At 48.7% G+C, this 13,944-nt stretch overlaps 1 protein-coding gene across 5 annotated transcripts in view; it reads left to right on the top strand.

Moving 5' to 3' along the window:
* Nucleotides 1–13,387, top strand: part of HPS4 (HPS4 biogenesis of lysosomal organelles complex 3 subunit 2) — a 30,320-nt gene extending 16,933 nt beyond the window's left edge. For 3 of the 5 annotated variants that reach the window (XM_032256718.1, XM_032256719.1, XM_032256721.1), the window contains exons 9-14: nucleotides 718–754; nucleotides 1,674–1,770; nucleotides 2,394–3,303; nucleotides 8,445–8,577; nucleotides 9,022–9,130; nucleotides 12,077–13,367. In XM_032256718.1, the coding sequence (XP_032112609.1) occupies nucleotides 718–754; nucleotides 1,674–1,770; nucleotides 2,394–3,303; nucleotides 8,445–8,577; nucleotides 9,022–9,130; nucleotides 12,077–12,248 (1,458 nt within the window). In that variant the 3' untranslated portion in view covers nucleotides 12,249–13,367. Of the gene's footprint in view, nucleotides 1–717; nucleotides 755–1,673; nucleotides 1,772–2,393; nucleotides 3,304–8,444; nucleotides 8,578–9,021; nucleotides 9,131–12,076 lie in introns of all 5 variants that reach the window. The other 2 variants (XM_032256722.1, XM_032256720.1) reach the window with 2 other exon arrangements.
* Nucleotides 13,388–13,944: the final 557 nt, after the last annotated feature.

Genomic DNA, 13,944 nt, shown 5'->3' with positions numbered 1-13,944 from the left:
TTTTTTTTTCAATGCTTTGTCTACAGTAAACTAAGGTTAGGTTTGGTAATCTAAAACCTGATTTTTAAAAAAAAATCACCAAAAAAGAACGCTGTGTCATTCTAAGATTGAAAGTTATTTTGGCTAGAAGAGCAGTTCTTATTTGGTTTTTGTTTTGTTTTGGTGGGTTCTTTTGGAACTCTCAGATTGAGATTTTTGAGAAAATAATCAGGTTTCGGGCCTTGATTGTGAACCAGAACAAACGAGAGACCTGGTGTCACATTTTGTTTAGGTCAGATCCTTCCTAGTGAGAGTCAGAGTACGTTGACATTTTTATTATAATGAAATTGATGTGAATTCTACATCAGGGGCTGTGGCAGATGTGACTGTATTCTAGAATATGAGTTCCCCAAAGGTGTAAAGAGAACACGAATCCTCAATTTTATTCCCAGAAGGGAGAGACTGAGAAAATCAGAATGTAGAGTGTGACGTGCGTTTGGGTGGAGCTGCTGCCTTGCAGCCTGTGTGGGCACAGGTTCTTGCCTCATCCCAGCCATAGTGGGAGCCAGCAGCTTGGGGGAGCTTCTGTTCCATCTGCTTAGCTCTTAGCATGTGGTTGGGACAAGCTTTCTGGGCCTGGCTAAGTTTTATGAACAGATGGCACAGCAAATTCCTGATGGTTAGGTCAAGAGGAGAATGTGATGCCCAGCGCCAACTTCTGTGTGTGTTTGTTTTCAGAGACTCTCTACGGGAGGGGATGCCCTGCAGGAACATGGTAAGCGGTGAGGTGCCTGGCTGCCTCTTAAGTCGGGTGGTCTTTTATGCCACCTATCCCTGTACAAGTTACCCGAAGGGCCCAGCCGTCTGCATGTTTATTTCCTCTGCTCATAAGATTAGGAAAAGGATTGTAATAGAGCTTCGGGAATCGAGCTACCCATATGATTTTAGGCATGCCTGTCAAATCCCTGCTTTCAGATCCATCTTAACTTCATATTGTGAGACTGCTCAGTCAAGTGCCAGGGTATTGTGACGGGGAGAAGGTAAGATGACGGCAACTGCCAGAAAGACCTTTCGCGGCCGAGGCGGGTGGATCACGAGGTCAAGAGATCGAGACCATCCTGGTCAACACAGTGAAACCCCGTCTCTACTAAAACTACAAAAAATTAGCTGGGCATGGTGGCGCGTGCCTGTAATCCCAGCTACTCAGGAGGCGGAGGCAGGAGAATTGCCTGAACCCAGGAGGCGGCGGTTGCGGTGAGCCGAGATTGCGCCATTGCACTCCAGCCTGGGTAACAAGAGCAAAACTCCATCTCAAAAAAAAAAAAAAAAGAAGACCTTCGCAGGATGTGGGGGCACCCTCAAGCAGAGTTGAAGTTTGATTTATTCTGAAGCCTAAGTTGGAGCAGATCCCTTTCTTAGCTTCTATCTTCTTCCTTTAAAAGTGCTTTTCAACCTTTCTCTACTGAGCATCTTCCTTCTCCACAGCGGGAAGTCATGTTGCCTGCAGAAACTCTTCTTATCGGGCCCAGGAGTTTGAGCTGCAGTTTGGCAGGCTCTTGTCCTGGGCTGAGATATTCACGGCACCCTTCTCCAAGCAGGAATGTGGGTTGGATGTATAACCCGAGAGCAGCTATTGCCCGTCTGCCCTCTCTGGTTTTGGGGAAAGCCCTGTTCATGTTGCTTTGCAATTCTAGGAGCAGGATTACCCCCAAATGTCCAGATTATCCCTGTTTTTGTGACTGAAGAGGAAGCCATTATTCTCCATGAGTTCCCGGTGGAACAGATGACAAGGTAAGGGAGTGCACAGAGGGTTAACCTTACGCCACACCTGAGGGACCCCATCATGTGACTGGTTAAAACAAACCTCTGATACGTCCCATCCTTCCTTAATTCCATCTCCCCCATGCCCTGTCTTGTAAGAGAGCTTCTGGGTTTTGAGTTCGTTAAGAAACACAGTGGCATAGTGAGATGACATTGGGTTTCCCATCTCAGATCTCTTACTTACCAGCTGTGAGACCTTGGGCAAGTCCATTCCCTGCCTGAGCCTCAGGTTTTTAATCTGAAAAGTAGACACAGTAGTATGTCTTTCATGAGTTCATTGTGACACTTGAAAATAGTATATGTACAGCACCTAGTATAGGGCCTGATGTACAGGAGACCTTCCACATGTGGGTCACTCTTATTCAGTGGGCTCTGCCGTTTTCAGTGGGTGAGCCTGGTGTCACTACATGAAGCCCTGAGGGCCAGATGTTGCTGTATTTTTGCTCCTGTGACTTAACTCTGGTGGCCTCTAAGTCTCTGTGCCTCAGGCCCTGCCTTGTCACCGATGCCTGTGCTTTAGTCCCTGCTGTGGAAGGGCACTTGCCCTGCGATCTGCCGACGTGCTCCTTCCTCACATCTCTCTTGTTTCCCAGGTCTCCAGCATCTCCAGCAGGACTTCAGGATGGTTCAGCCCAGCACCATCCAAAGGGTGGGAGGACATCTGCCCTGCAGGAAGATGCCACTGGCCATGTAGAATCCATGGCCTGGACCACCCCAGAACCCGCATCCCCTGACGAAGCTTGTCCAGGTGGCAGGAGGCAGAACGGATGCTTGCCTGGCCATGGTTTGGAGAGCATCAGGCCCACAGGACTGCACAACACGGCCAGGCGTGAGGGTCTTGGCCTCAACTACTCGCTGGGGAAGGAACTAGCCTTTCTCCAAGGGGAACTTGACTTGTCTGAAATCCACATTCCAGAGGCTCAGGAAGTGGGAATGTACCCAGGGCATTTCACCTTCCCACATGTGCATGTCCCAGATGGCAGTGCTCCTTACTACAAGGCATCACTCAGCGCCTCCAGCAACGTGGAACCCACGCCACCTGAGGACACAGCTGTCAGCAGCATGCGCTGTCCCTCCGCTCCTGAGATGCTCACCCAGCATGGAGCCCAAGAGCAATTCGAAGACCATCCTGGCCACAGCAACCACGCCCCCATTCCCAGAGCAGACCCTCTCCCCAGAAGGACCTGCAGACCCTTGTCATTGCCTCTCTTAGATCCAGGGCGGAGAGAAAACAAGCTTCCCACGGGGGAACAAGGCATGGATCAGTATGTTGCTGGGGTCTGTGAAAGCCACGCAGCCCCTGGTCTGGAATGTAGTTCAGGCTCAGCAGACTGTCAGGGTGCTGCCCCCTCTGCAGATGAAATCAACTCCAGGCTGACCCCAGCAGAGTCCTGCATGGGGCTCGTGAGGATGAACCTCTATACTCACTGCGTGAAAGGGCTGGTGCTGTCCCTGCTGGCTGAGGAGCCGCTGCTGGGAGACAGCGCAGCCATAGAGGAAGTGGTGAGTGTCCACAGACCTTCCCCTGCCCCTCTGCGGCCTCTGCTTATCTCCTGTGCTGCTCTCATATCACTGTGCTGACACCCAGGGAAAGGGATGAAGGCTCAGCCCTCAGCTGTGTGACCCTGGGCGAAACGTTCTTGTTTAGGCGATGGGGGCAGTACCTGCCTCCATGGGTTTTTGTAGGGATAAGAGGGAGTCAAGTGTATAGAACCGGTGGTGCACTGGCTTCCAACAAGTGTTGGCTTGCTCCTTCTAGTTTTGTGGAGCTCAGGCCTTGGAGGAAGGGAAGGCCTGAGATGGAATCCTGGCTCTTGTCCTCTAGCTGTGTGAACTTGCCCACAAGCCTTCGTTCCCCTGAGCCGCTGATAAGTCCTCAGTCATATAGGGATGGTGCTGGACCCTCCTGTTCCAGATGTAGTGAGATAATGCAGGCAAAGACAGCACACATGCATGCACAGTCACCATTGTGCTGCCCCTGCTCATGGCCTCATTTCCTAGCCTGGGCAGCTCTAGGTTCCGTGTTGCCTGGGAACTCCTCTGCAGTGTGTCACAGCCTGGGTTGGGAGTTCCCTGGAAACCCTGTGTTTTCCTCCATAGCTCCAGCATCGTACCTGGTCTGAAGTGCCCTCCTAGAAGGCTGGGATATTTGGCATCCTAACTGGTGCTGGAGGGCTCTTAAACCATTTCAGCCCCTTCCCCACTTAGAGGCTTAGAGTGGTACACTGACCTTCCGCGGGGCCCATGCTGGAGATTCAGTTGCTATAGTAACAGCCTTGCTTTAATAGGCAGGGAAAGTGGTAGCAGCAAGAACAGCAGGTTGAAATTGCTGCAGGGCAAAGGGTGTCTTGGGGCTTTACCTTGTTTTTATTCTTTTTTTTTTTTTTTTGAGATGGAGTTTTGCTCTTGTTACCCAGGCTGGAGTGCAATGGCGCGATCTCGGCTCACCGCAACCTCCGTCTCCTGGGTTCAGGCAATTCTCCTGCCTCAGCCTCCTGAGTAGCTGGGATTACAGGCACGCGCCACCATGCCCAGCTAATTTTTTGTAGTTTTAGTAGAGATGGGGTTTCACCATGTTGACCAGGATGGTCTCAATCTCTTGACCTCGTGATCCTCCCGCCTCGGCCTCCCAAAGTGCTGGGATTACAGGCTTGAGCCACCGCGCCCGGCCCACCTTGTTTTTTTTCTTAAGGGTGTATTATTCTAAGCTGATCTTGCTAGCATGCAGGGCTTGTGACCCTCCGTAAATGAGCTAGTCACCTTGGAGCACAGACGAAGAGATAAGAATGCAGAGCAGCTTCCTTGACACAGAGCGCCTAGCAAGAGACTACTCTCTCGAGCTGTCAGGCTTCTCTGTCCCCTTTCCACAGACCCCAGATCACCAAGTTACGGCTGGTTGGCTTCCTGTGTCTCCATTCACCATAGCTGTGAGTGACTCTGTCCACCTGCTTCTTAGAACAACTCAGGGAGTTCTGGTTGCAGTGTTAACATGCCTCGTCTCCCTGCTGATGTCTTGGTGTTCATGGTCTATTCTTCACAGTGTAGAGCCTTAGAAATGTCATTTTGAAGGGCCCAGTGTTTTTGAATGCAATAAAGCGGATATAATACCTTTCTTTTTACCTTCCCTACAAAAAGGAAAAAGTAGCACAGGCTGCCCTTTGAGGAGATGTATTCTGCACTAACAACATTGCATCTCTTATTCTGCACTAAAATACTTTGCATCTCTTATTTTAGCTGAGCCTTAGAACAGTTCTGGGAGGTAGGCATTGCAACCCCCATTTTACCAGTAAGAAGACAGCCTCATGGAGATGAAAAGACCTCATGCAAGTGGCAGGTTCAGAATTCTTGCTTGTTTCTGGTTCCCTCCTCCCAGCCTCTCTGTTCCCCCACCGCCCTGCCCTTGCTGTGGTAGCTGGGAGGATGAAGAAAGGGGGTCAGTGTCCTGCCTCCTATGGCTCTTGATCTGTGGCCGTATCCCCTACTTTGTCAGGGTCCATCAGCCTCCGTGGGCTTCCATGGGAAGCAGGGTTTGGTGCTGCTAGGCCCTAGGAAGTAGACCAGTTTTATGGAAGAAGAAAAGCCAATCATTTCTAAAGAGAGTAGGGAGCGACTAACTTTGATTAACCCAGTGGTTTGAGAATGGGTTTGTTAATCAGACCCAAAGGATTTCTCTTTTATAATCGAGAGAGATGTTTGATTGCCTTTCTGTTCTAGGCTAGCCTTGAAAATTCTTGACCCGATTTCCCTGCAGCCCCTCTGCTACTGTCTAGAAAAACCAAATGGTGGAAGCGGCCTTGGGTGGAGCAGCCAGGAGGGTTGGGGTTGGGGCTGGAATTCTTTCAGAGGGAGCGGAATAGGCTCACACCAGGGGGCAGCATAGAGCTACGATGGTCCATTACCCAAAACCCAAAATAATGTCATTGACCTTCAAAGACAGTGACCATATTAATTATTTATCAGTGCAATAGGACATTGAGCGTCTATGTACAGCAGACGAGGCTTGAAGTTAGCGTGAGAGTGTTGCCATCTAGGAAACCGGTACCTCTAAGTGAACGTGTGTTCCACACAGCGCTCCTTCTACACGCTGTGTCACGCGCTGACATTCGTGCCATTTGCTTTCATGTGCACTGGAAGTCAGAGGACTCAGGAATTAGCCTCAGCCCTGTGTCCCCGGGGATCACATTATGTAGCAGCATATATCGGGGGCTGGCAAACGTTTTATGTAAAGGACCAGAAAGCAAATATTTTCAGCATTGCATAACTTTCCAGCTCTGCTGTTTTAGTACAGAAACAGCCATAGACAGTATATAAATAAATGCTATGGCTGTATTCCAGTAATTATTTATGGACCTGGAATTGGAACTTTATGTGATTTGTACATATTACAATATTATTCTTTTGACTTTTTTTCCCCCAACCATGTAAAAGATATAAAAACTATTCTTAGGCCTCAGGCTGCACAAAGACAGGCAACAGGCTGGATTTAGTTTATAGGCTAGAGTTTGCCGACCCCTGGTATATGTGAAAGCATTTGGTTATCAGTAAAGAATTATCCACGTCATCTGACATAGCATCTTGTGATTAACTGTGTTTTTATGGTTAAGTGATCCTATCTTGAGTGCAAGTTAGGCAGAATATTCTGGAAGCAGAGCTCAATGCCTGTGGGGAAACAGGTTTTGGCATGGCCCAATCTCTGTTCCTATTGTTTCTTCCTCTGGACACCAGCTTGGCATGGAAGGGATGACTGTTCGTAGGCTCTTGAGGTTCAAAAACTTTCTGTGAGACTGTGGCTTGACTTCATGGTGGATGCTTATGTGTGCCCATGCGTGTGTCAGTGCATGCACACACACACACATCTGTTCAAAGAAGAGGTTCAGTGCTCAACTCAGTGTTGGTCAGGCTCTCTCAGGGATCTGAACATGAGATACTATGCTTGTCTTTCCTGAGCACATTTTTTAAATTTAACTCTGCACCCTTGATTTAAACCAAATAGCTCATAAGTTGGCAGTGCTTGGCATTGGATGTGTTCATTTATTCATTATTTTAGTGGATTCATTTATTGAGCACCTACTAGGAGTCAGGCACTCTACTAAGCACTGAGGATACAAAAGTGAGTGCATAGAAAATAACTTTGTATGTCACACCTATGGACTTGAAATATCATTTCTGAGACATTCATACAGGAAAACTGATTTAACACCAGTATACTCCCAAAATAACATGTGAGCTCCGTGACATTTACTTCAGAAGCATTCTGTTTGCATCTCTGTACTTCCATGTGCACTTATTTTTCTTACATAGCTTTTGAAAAATAGTCCACAAATTTTCTGTAATCTCTAAAGAGATACCATTTCTTTTATATGGTTATTTTCATTTCCTTGACTCTGTAAAAAGGCTCTGCCTCAGGATAGCACTTTAGAGTTTACAAAGCACTTTTGGGTGTGTTATTTCATTTAAGTCACTCAGCAGTCCTGTACTGTTCCCATTTCGCAGATGAACAGAAAAATGAGGCACAGAAAATTTGGTAACTTGCTCCTGGTCATTTGACTGAAAAGAGGCTGAACTTGGGATGTTTTTGCCTGGGAACTGCAAATGCTTGGGGACAGTGGCCTTCTTTGTTGTGGCAGAAGCAGGCCCAGGAAACCCCGTTTCAGACCAGGCCTATTACAACGGGCCTGACATACTGTGTCAAGCCCTCAGTGAAGCTTGAAGAATGCCACACAGCCATCGAAGGATTCTATGGTGGAATATTTAAAGATGAGAAAAGCAGTTCATGCTATGTTGTTAGGTTAAAAAGCTACTATCAGTCCTTATTATGATTTGATCTTTTTATTTTCCAAAAAAAAAGTTACATGAAACACTAGAGTCCAGTGTTTTCAATTGTACTTAAACTTTATCTCCTTGGAGGTTTGTGAAAATACAGGTGCGTGAACCTCCTTCCTTGACAGCTGTTCTCATCGGTATTCCGCCTCTGAACCATCAAGTGCAGAAAGCTGTTTGATACTTCTCAGTCCTTCCAAGAAAGCCAGGACCATGCTAGATGTAGCAGAGAGAAGTTACCATGTGACATCCAGTGGGGGACTTTACCCAGGGCCAGTGAGAAACACTGAGGGGTGGGCCCAGGCTGTTTGTACTGTTAGATCGTGCAGCCTGGGCAGGAAAGCCATGGTTAAAATAAGATACACCACAGTGGTAACAGTATCTATTACTGGACGGTGAGATCATGGGTGATTTTTCATGTTTATTTTTTTGCTCATCTCTTTTCTAAATCTCCTACAATATAATCATTAATTTTTAAAACATTAGAACATAAGGGTGAAAGAAACAGAAATGTTAGTGAGAGTCCATTTTACTGGATTAAGTTGGCAGTAAGATATTCCTTTTTTTTTTTTTTTTTGTTTGAGACAGCGTCACTCTGTCACCCGGGCTGGAGTGCGGTGGTTCAATCTCGGCTCACTGCAGCCTTGAACTCCTGGCTCACGTGATCCTCCCGCCTTGGCCTGGCAAAGCACTGGGATTACAGGTGTGAGTCACCAGGTCTGGCTGGAGGACGATTTTTAACTAAGCCTGTGGTTAAGCAGCCCTCAGAAGGTTTGCTGAGGTCAGCCCTACAAGCCCGTGACCCTCTCCCGGCTCCTTTGCAGTATCACAGCAGCCTGGCATCGCTGAACGGGCTGGAAGTCCACCTGAAAGAGACACTACCCAGGGATGAGGCAGCCTCCACGAGCAGCACCTACAACTTCACACATTACGACCGCATTCAGAGCGTGCTGATGGGTAAGGAGGCAAGGGGCCAGGGGCAACGGGGACGCCAGATTCTAGAGAGGTGGGGAGGTGAGAAGTGTGCTCAGAGTTGTCTGACCTACATTCACGGTTCTCTCCTCACTGGGAGCCCACTCCCACTGAGTGTGGAGTTCACCAGGAAGAGGCTTCTCTGCTCATGTGTCTGTTTTTGGTGCTTCCCAGTGTTTTGAGAGAAGTTCATGTTCACATATCTGTGATAGGTTTGTCTCCAAATGTTGAGATCCACATGCAGAAACCGCGTGCTGCATCGCATGGCAGCGGCAACAGAAGCCCAAACCCCCAGGCCTTTGTCTGTGTCCTGGGCAGCCACGTGGCCTTGAGCCGTGCTCAGCCCTCGTATTCAGCACCGGGCTTCGCGGGGTGGGAGGGCAGAGGGCAGCTGTCTGCTCTTCACAACTCTGTTTCCTCTTCTGGAAGCAAACCTGCCGCAGGTGGCCACCCCGCAGGATCACCGCTTCCTCCAGGCCATCAGCCTGATGCATAGCGAGTTTGCGCAGCTGCCCACGCTTTATGAAATGACCATCAGGTGAGCCTCCCTGAGTCACTCCCCCACCTGCTTTCCAGGGTCCTGCTCACAGGAACCACCTGTGGGGCCCAGGCAATGCCTTATTCCAAAGTAGATGAAGAACATTCTAGTTATTCTCCTTATGATCTTCCTTTGTCTGCTCCTGTTGCCCCCATCGTCCACTGTTGTGCAGTCATATGTCATGGACTTTCTGGTTCCCTTCCTCCTTTAGACAGTTGGGGCCCAGCAGTGAAGGAACCTGAGTTCCTCGCCATCATGGAGCTACATCCATTACCAGGTGGCTCCCATCTCCTTGCCAGAAACAGTGTTGAAATAATATTGTTGTCTTTCTAATTAAAAAGGAATATGGCAGGGCATTGTGGCTCATACCTGTAGTCCCAGCACTTTGGAAGGCGGGTGCGTCACCTGAGATCAGGAGTTCGAGCCCAGCCTGGCCAACCTGGTGAAACCCTGTCTCTACTAAAAATAAAAAAATTAGCTGGGCATGGTGGCGAGTGCCTGAATCCCAGCTACCTAGGACGCTGAGGCAGAAGAATCACTTGAACCCAGGAGTTGGAGGTTACAGTGAGCCAAGATCGTGCCATTGCACTCCAGCCTGGGTGACAGAGTGAGACTGCGTCTCAAAAAAAAAAAAAAGTAATACATGCTGATTATACAGTCATGCGGAACGCTTGGAAATCTATCAAGTAAAACATTTTCCTCTCTTCCCCCACCCCATCACGCACCAAGAAATAACCACATTTTACAGTTCAGTGTATGTTGCTCCAGGCTTTATTGGTTTTTGGCTTTTATTTTTTGCACATATAAATTAATTGTATTTTTATTTTAATTAAGTCTTCCAGAAAACAGGCTCTTACTAATGTACAATTTTACAGTTGCCTTTTTTCACATTATTGCATAGCTTGAACACCTCCATGCCAGGAGAAATATAGATCTGTTAAAGATTATTGTAATTTACAGTATTTAACCAACCGAATTGGTTTTTTTCTCCCTACCTGCTTCTCTTATGAAACCAGAAAGGGAGTTTGGGCTTTAGAGATCACTTTATAAAAACCGTAGGAGCCTGGGACCTGAGAGTCTGGTGACAACTGGTAACAGGGAATAAAGCGAGTTAGCAGGTCAGGGGCGGTGCTGGCCATGGGTGTCTTGGTCCCGTAGCACTTGGAGCCATCTGGCCAAGGGCCTTTTTTTCATCCTCACTTAACAGATGAGGAAATTGAAGCACAAATAGGAGAAGCAGCTTGTCCAGGCCTATAGTCTTCTTAAGTGGCAGGGCCAGGATTTGAAGCATTTTCTCCAACTGTTAAGTGCATGCATGACCTTTCCACACACGTTTCAGTGTCGGGGCAGTGTGGTCCGGTGCGAGGGGCGTGGGTGCTGGACTCACAGGGAGCCTAGGCGGGTGATGAGGATGGTTCCGATGCCCTGTCACCCGCCATGCTTGGGCTCCAGGTGTTCCTGCTGCCTGCCACCGTCTCCAGCCAGCATTTCAATAGACCTTCCTGTCAGAAATGTGTCTTCTCTGGCTTTAATCACAGCTGCCCCAGGCTGGCAACCCAGAGGTGATTTGCATCTACAGTCACTGGTTTGGGAACTGGCTGTGTTGGGGGGGTGTGTGTATCTGTTTTGTGGGAGGTGGAAACAAGTAAAATGTCAGCATCTGCTCCACCAACCACCTTGTGGCCCTGCAGTATGTCACCTTCCTTGGAGCTGAGAGGGGTTTGGTGTCGAGATACATAGTTCAAGGCATTTGTTGAGAGATTGTTTTAATAATAGTAATAGAAACAACAGCTACCATTTCTTAACCACTCACCATGTGCTAAGCACTCATTTAATCTCATTCTTTAAAAAAAAAAAAAAAATTCACTGAGGGCACATACGGTTGCAATATCCATTGTACAGAAGAAAAAGCTGGGACTCAAAAACGTTGAGTAACAGCCCAGGACACACACCAGAAGGTAGTGGGACTGGGAATAGCACCTGAGTGGGTGTGACTCCAGATCCGTGCTCAGAACCACCTGGCTGAGGAGCCCTCCTGCAGGCCTGTGAGAAGAGCTTGTCCTGCCGGGCCAGCAGGTGCAGGAGATGTGGAAGTTTGGAAGAGGGTGGGATTTTCCTCCCTCCTTACAGGGAAGGAGAGATTTGGGTGAGCGGAGCTTTAGCAGTCCCTCACTCCACCCCTTCTCACTAGATTTGGGGGAAACTGAGACCCATAGGACATAGAAAAAGGGGAGCCTTACCTGACTCCACCCTTTCTCACTAGATTTGGGGAAACTGAAGCCATAGGAAGTAGAAACCAGGGGGTTTACCTGGGCCTGGAGTTGGCTCCTCCCAGGTGGCGCTCCTCTATGTTGTGCCCGCCTCCCTCCTTCTGTGTGTCCAGAGGCTTCCTATCACTTTGTGTCACATCCCACTCCATCCCTCTACTCCCCCTCGGTCCAGCTGCCCCCAGTGTGGAGAGCAGACTAGACTTCTTCCTTGGACACTGCCATTGCCTTGTCACATAGACGGGGCAGCCCCAGCTACTCACCCTGAGCCTCAGGCTCCTTGTCTGTGAAATGGGACCATATCACCAGTGCAGAGCTTATGTGAAGGGCAAAGCAGAGACCATATGCAGAGCACATGCATAGCTGCCAGTGTATCAGAAAAGCTGGCACTCCACGGTTCCTTAAGCAGTACTTACAACTTCAGGCTCTGTGGCTGCCGCCACCGTGGATGGTCCCGCCACGGACTCTTCCGGCATCTAGTGAGTTGAAGGAAAGACGGTATTGGCACGGAAGCCTGAAACTCAGCTGCATAAATAGAATCCCGTGCCATGACAGCTGCACACACCACATTGGGCGTCCTGGGGCCGCGGTGACAGGAACCTTCCTGAGGTCTCTGTGTGGTCTCTGTGAGGTCAGCACCAGCAGCATCGGATCGTTGTCTCCTTTCTTCCTCCAACAGAAACGCCTCCACGGCTGTGTATGCCTGTTGCAACCCTGTCCAGGAAACATATTTCCAGCAGTTGGCACCTGCAGCACGGAGCTCCGGCTTCCCAAACCCTCAGGATGGTGCCTTCAGCCTCTCCGGCAAAGCCAAGCAGAAGCTGCTGAAGCACGGGGTGAACTTGCTGTGAACTGCGCCTAGGAGGTGACTGTGAAGGAGAAGCCAGCAAAGGAGGCTCTGCCTCTTTTAATCGGAAAGGCCCCTGTCTGATTTTTCTTGAAAACATTCCCTTTTTTGGCATCATAATGATATTTGAGTTTTTGTTCTCCTTTTGCAGATTGGGATGTGTTTGGGGGCTGGGGTTAGTTCTTCAGGTCAGCAGAGTTCGCGCACTTGATAAAGAACTTGATTACATAGGTGGTGTTGGGAACAGGACGGGGGCTTGGCCTGCTCTCTGCAATACTGAGCCTGAGGTATTGCATATCTCCTGCTGCTGTTCCATCCCAGCTTGAACTAGTGCCATAAGGTTCCAGGTTGGCATTTTTTCTAGAAGCTGATTGTCCCTAGCCTAGAGTGTGTGCTCAACCTCAACACCAGGTGGGTGGTGGGCGGCGTGACTGCACAGCGGGGAGCCGGATCTGTGAGCAGCCAGACTCCACGCCTACACCGCAGGTAGGCTTCTCCAGCGTGGTCCTGCTGGGAGGTCCAGATCGTTCCTGCAAGGAGGCCGTGGCACACGGAAACCGCCTGGTTGAAATCTGTTGGAATGCTACTCAGATCTAGGGGAGTTGTTTTTGGACCCACAATGGGGGCAAGCCCTAATAATGCGGAAGGGAGTTTGGGCTTTTGAGATCTCCTTCTAGAAGCCCTGAGGGCTGAGCCTGAAAATTCAGTGACAGCAGGACCAACCTATGTTGCCTTTGACGGCAAGTGGGCTGTGCAGCTGGTTCCTCTTGAGCGAGTGTCTCTAAATAGGAATTTATAAGATGTTGGGGGTAGAAGCAGAACTGTGCTTTTCGGTGGTGACTGCAGGTGACATTCATTTGTGTGTTCTTGGACTTGTGTGGTACTTAAAACCTCAGTTCTGTTACATTATAGTCAGACGTTTTTTTGACAAGTATAAGACAGATCGCAGGATGAAAATATTTGTCAAAATCTTAATGTTTACAGGACGTACTTGAGATTCCATCTGAAAGTCGTATTGTTAATAATTTCATGTCAGTGAGCTGATACCTGATGTTTATGATACGGTGTCTGTTTCTTGAAACAAGTTTCCAACGGCTAAAAATAAAATAGCCAGAAAACGCTACTGAGTTCTGAGAAATTAAATAGTAACATTTCTTGTGACAAAAGTAAGGGTTGAGTGTGAGAGTGTGTGCGTGTGTGTGTGTGTGTGTGTGTGTGTGTAACGTGGGCACATCCCTCTTTTCCTTCCCTGGGTTCCGTGTGGCTGGGTAAGCACTGTCTGCTTCCAGGGAGCTGCAGCTGCAGCTGGTCCACTACACCAAACCTGCGTCACCCTCTTCTGTCATCTCTCTCCAGGATCCCTCCTGTCCCTTGGATCCCATCTGCCTAAATGGAAGAGGATCCTATCTGAAGCTGGGATAAATTTTGTCTTCCTCCTCTGCTGTGTCCTCCAAGAAAAAACCCATTATAAGTTCTCTGCTGTGGTTGCTATGGCTCCAAGAAGCATCCGCAATGTCCCCACCTTGTCTTTGACCAGTGGTCCCCAGTACCAGGCTGGAGAAGACAACTTTATAGTATCATTTGTGTTGTGAAAACTCTTCCACTGACCCAAAATGGAACCTTACAAAGCTTATCCCTGAAGATGCAAAAGGACTCCCTGAGTCTCATCCACCAGATTAACTCAAGAAGTCCTGAAACTG

The sequence above is a fragment of the Sapajus apella genome, unplaced genomic scaffold (assembly GCF_009761245.1).
Source record: "Sapajus apella isolate SASKATOON/1434 unplaced genomic scaffold, GSC_monkey_1.0 scaffold95, whole genome shotgun sequence".
Classification (NCBI taxonomy): Eukaryota; Metazoa; Chordata; class Mammalia; order Primates; family Cebidae; genus Sapajus; species Sapajus apella.
The sequence above is the reverse complement of the archived record's forward strand: the minus strand, read 5'-3'. Positions and strand labels throughout refer to the sequence as shown.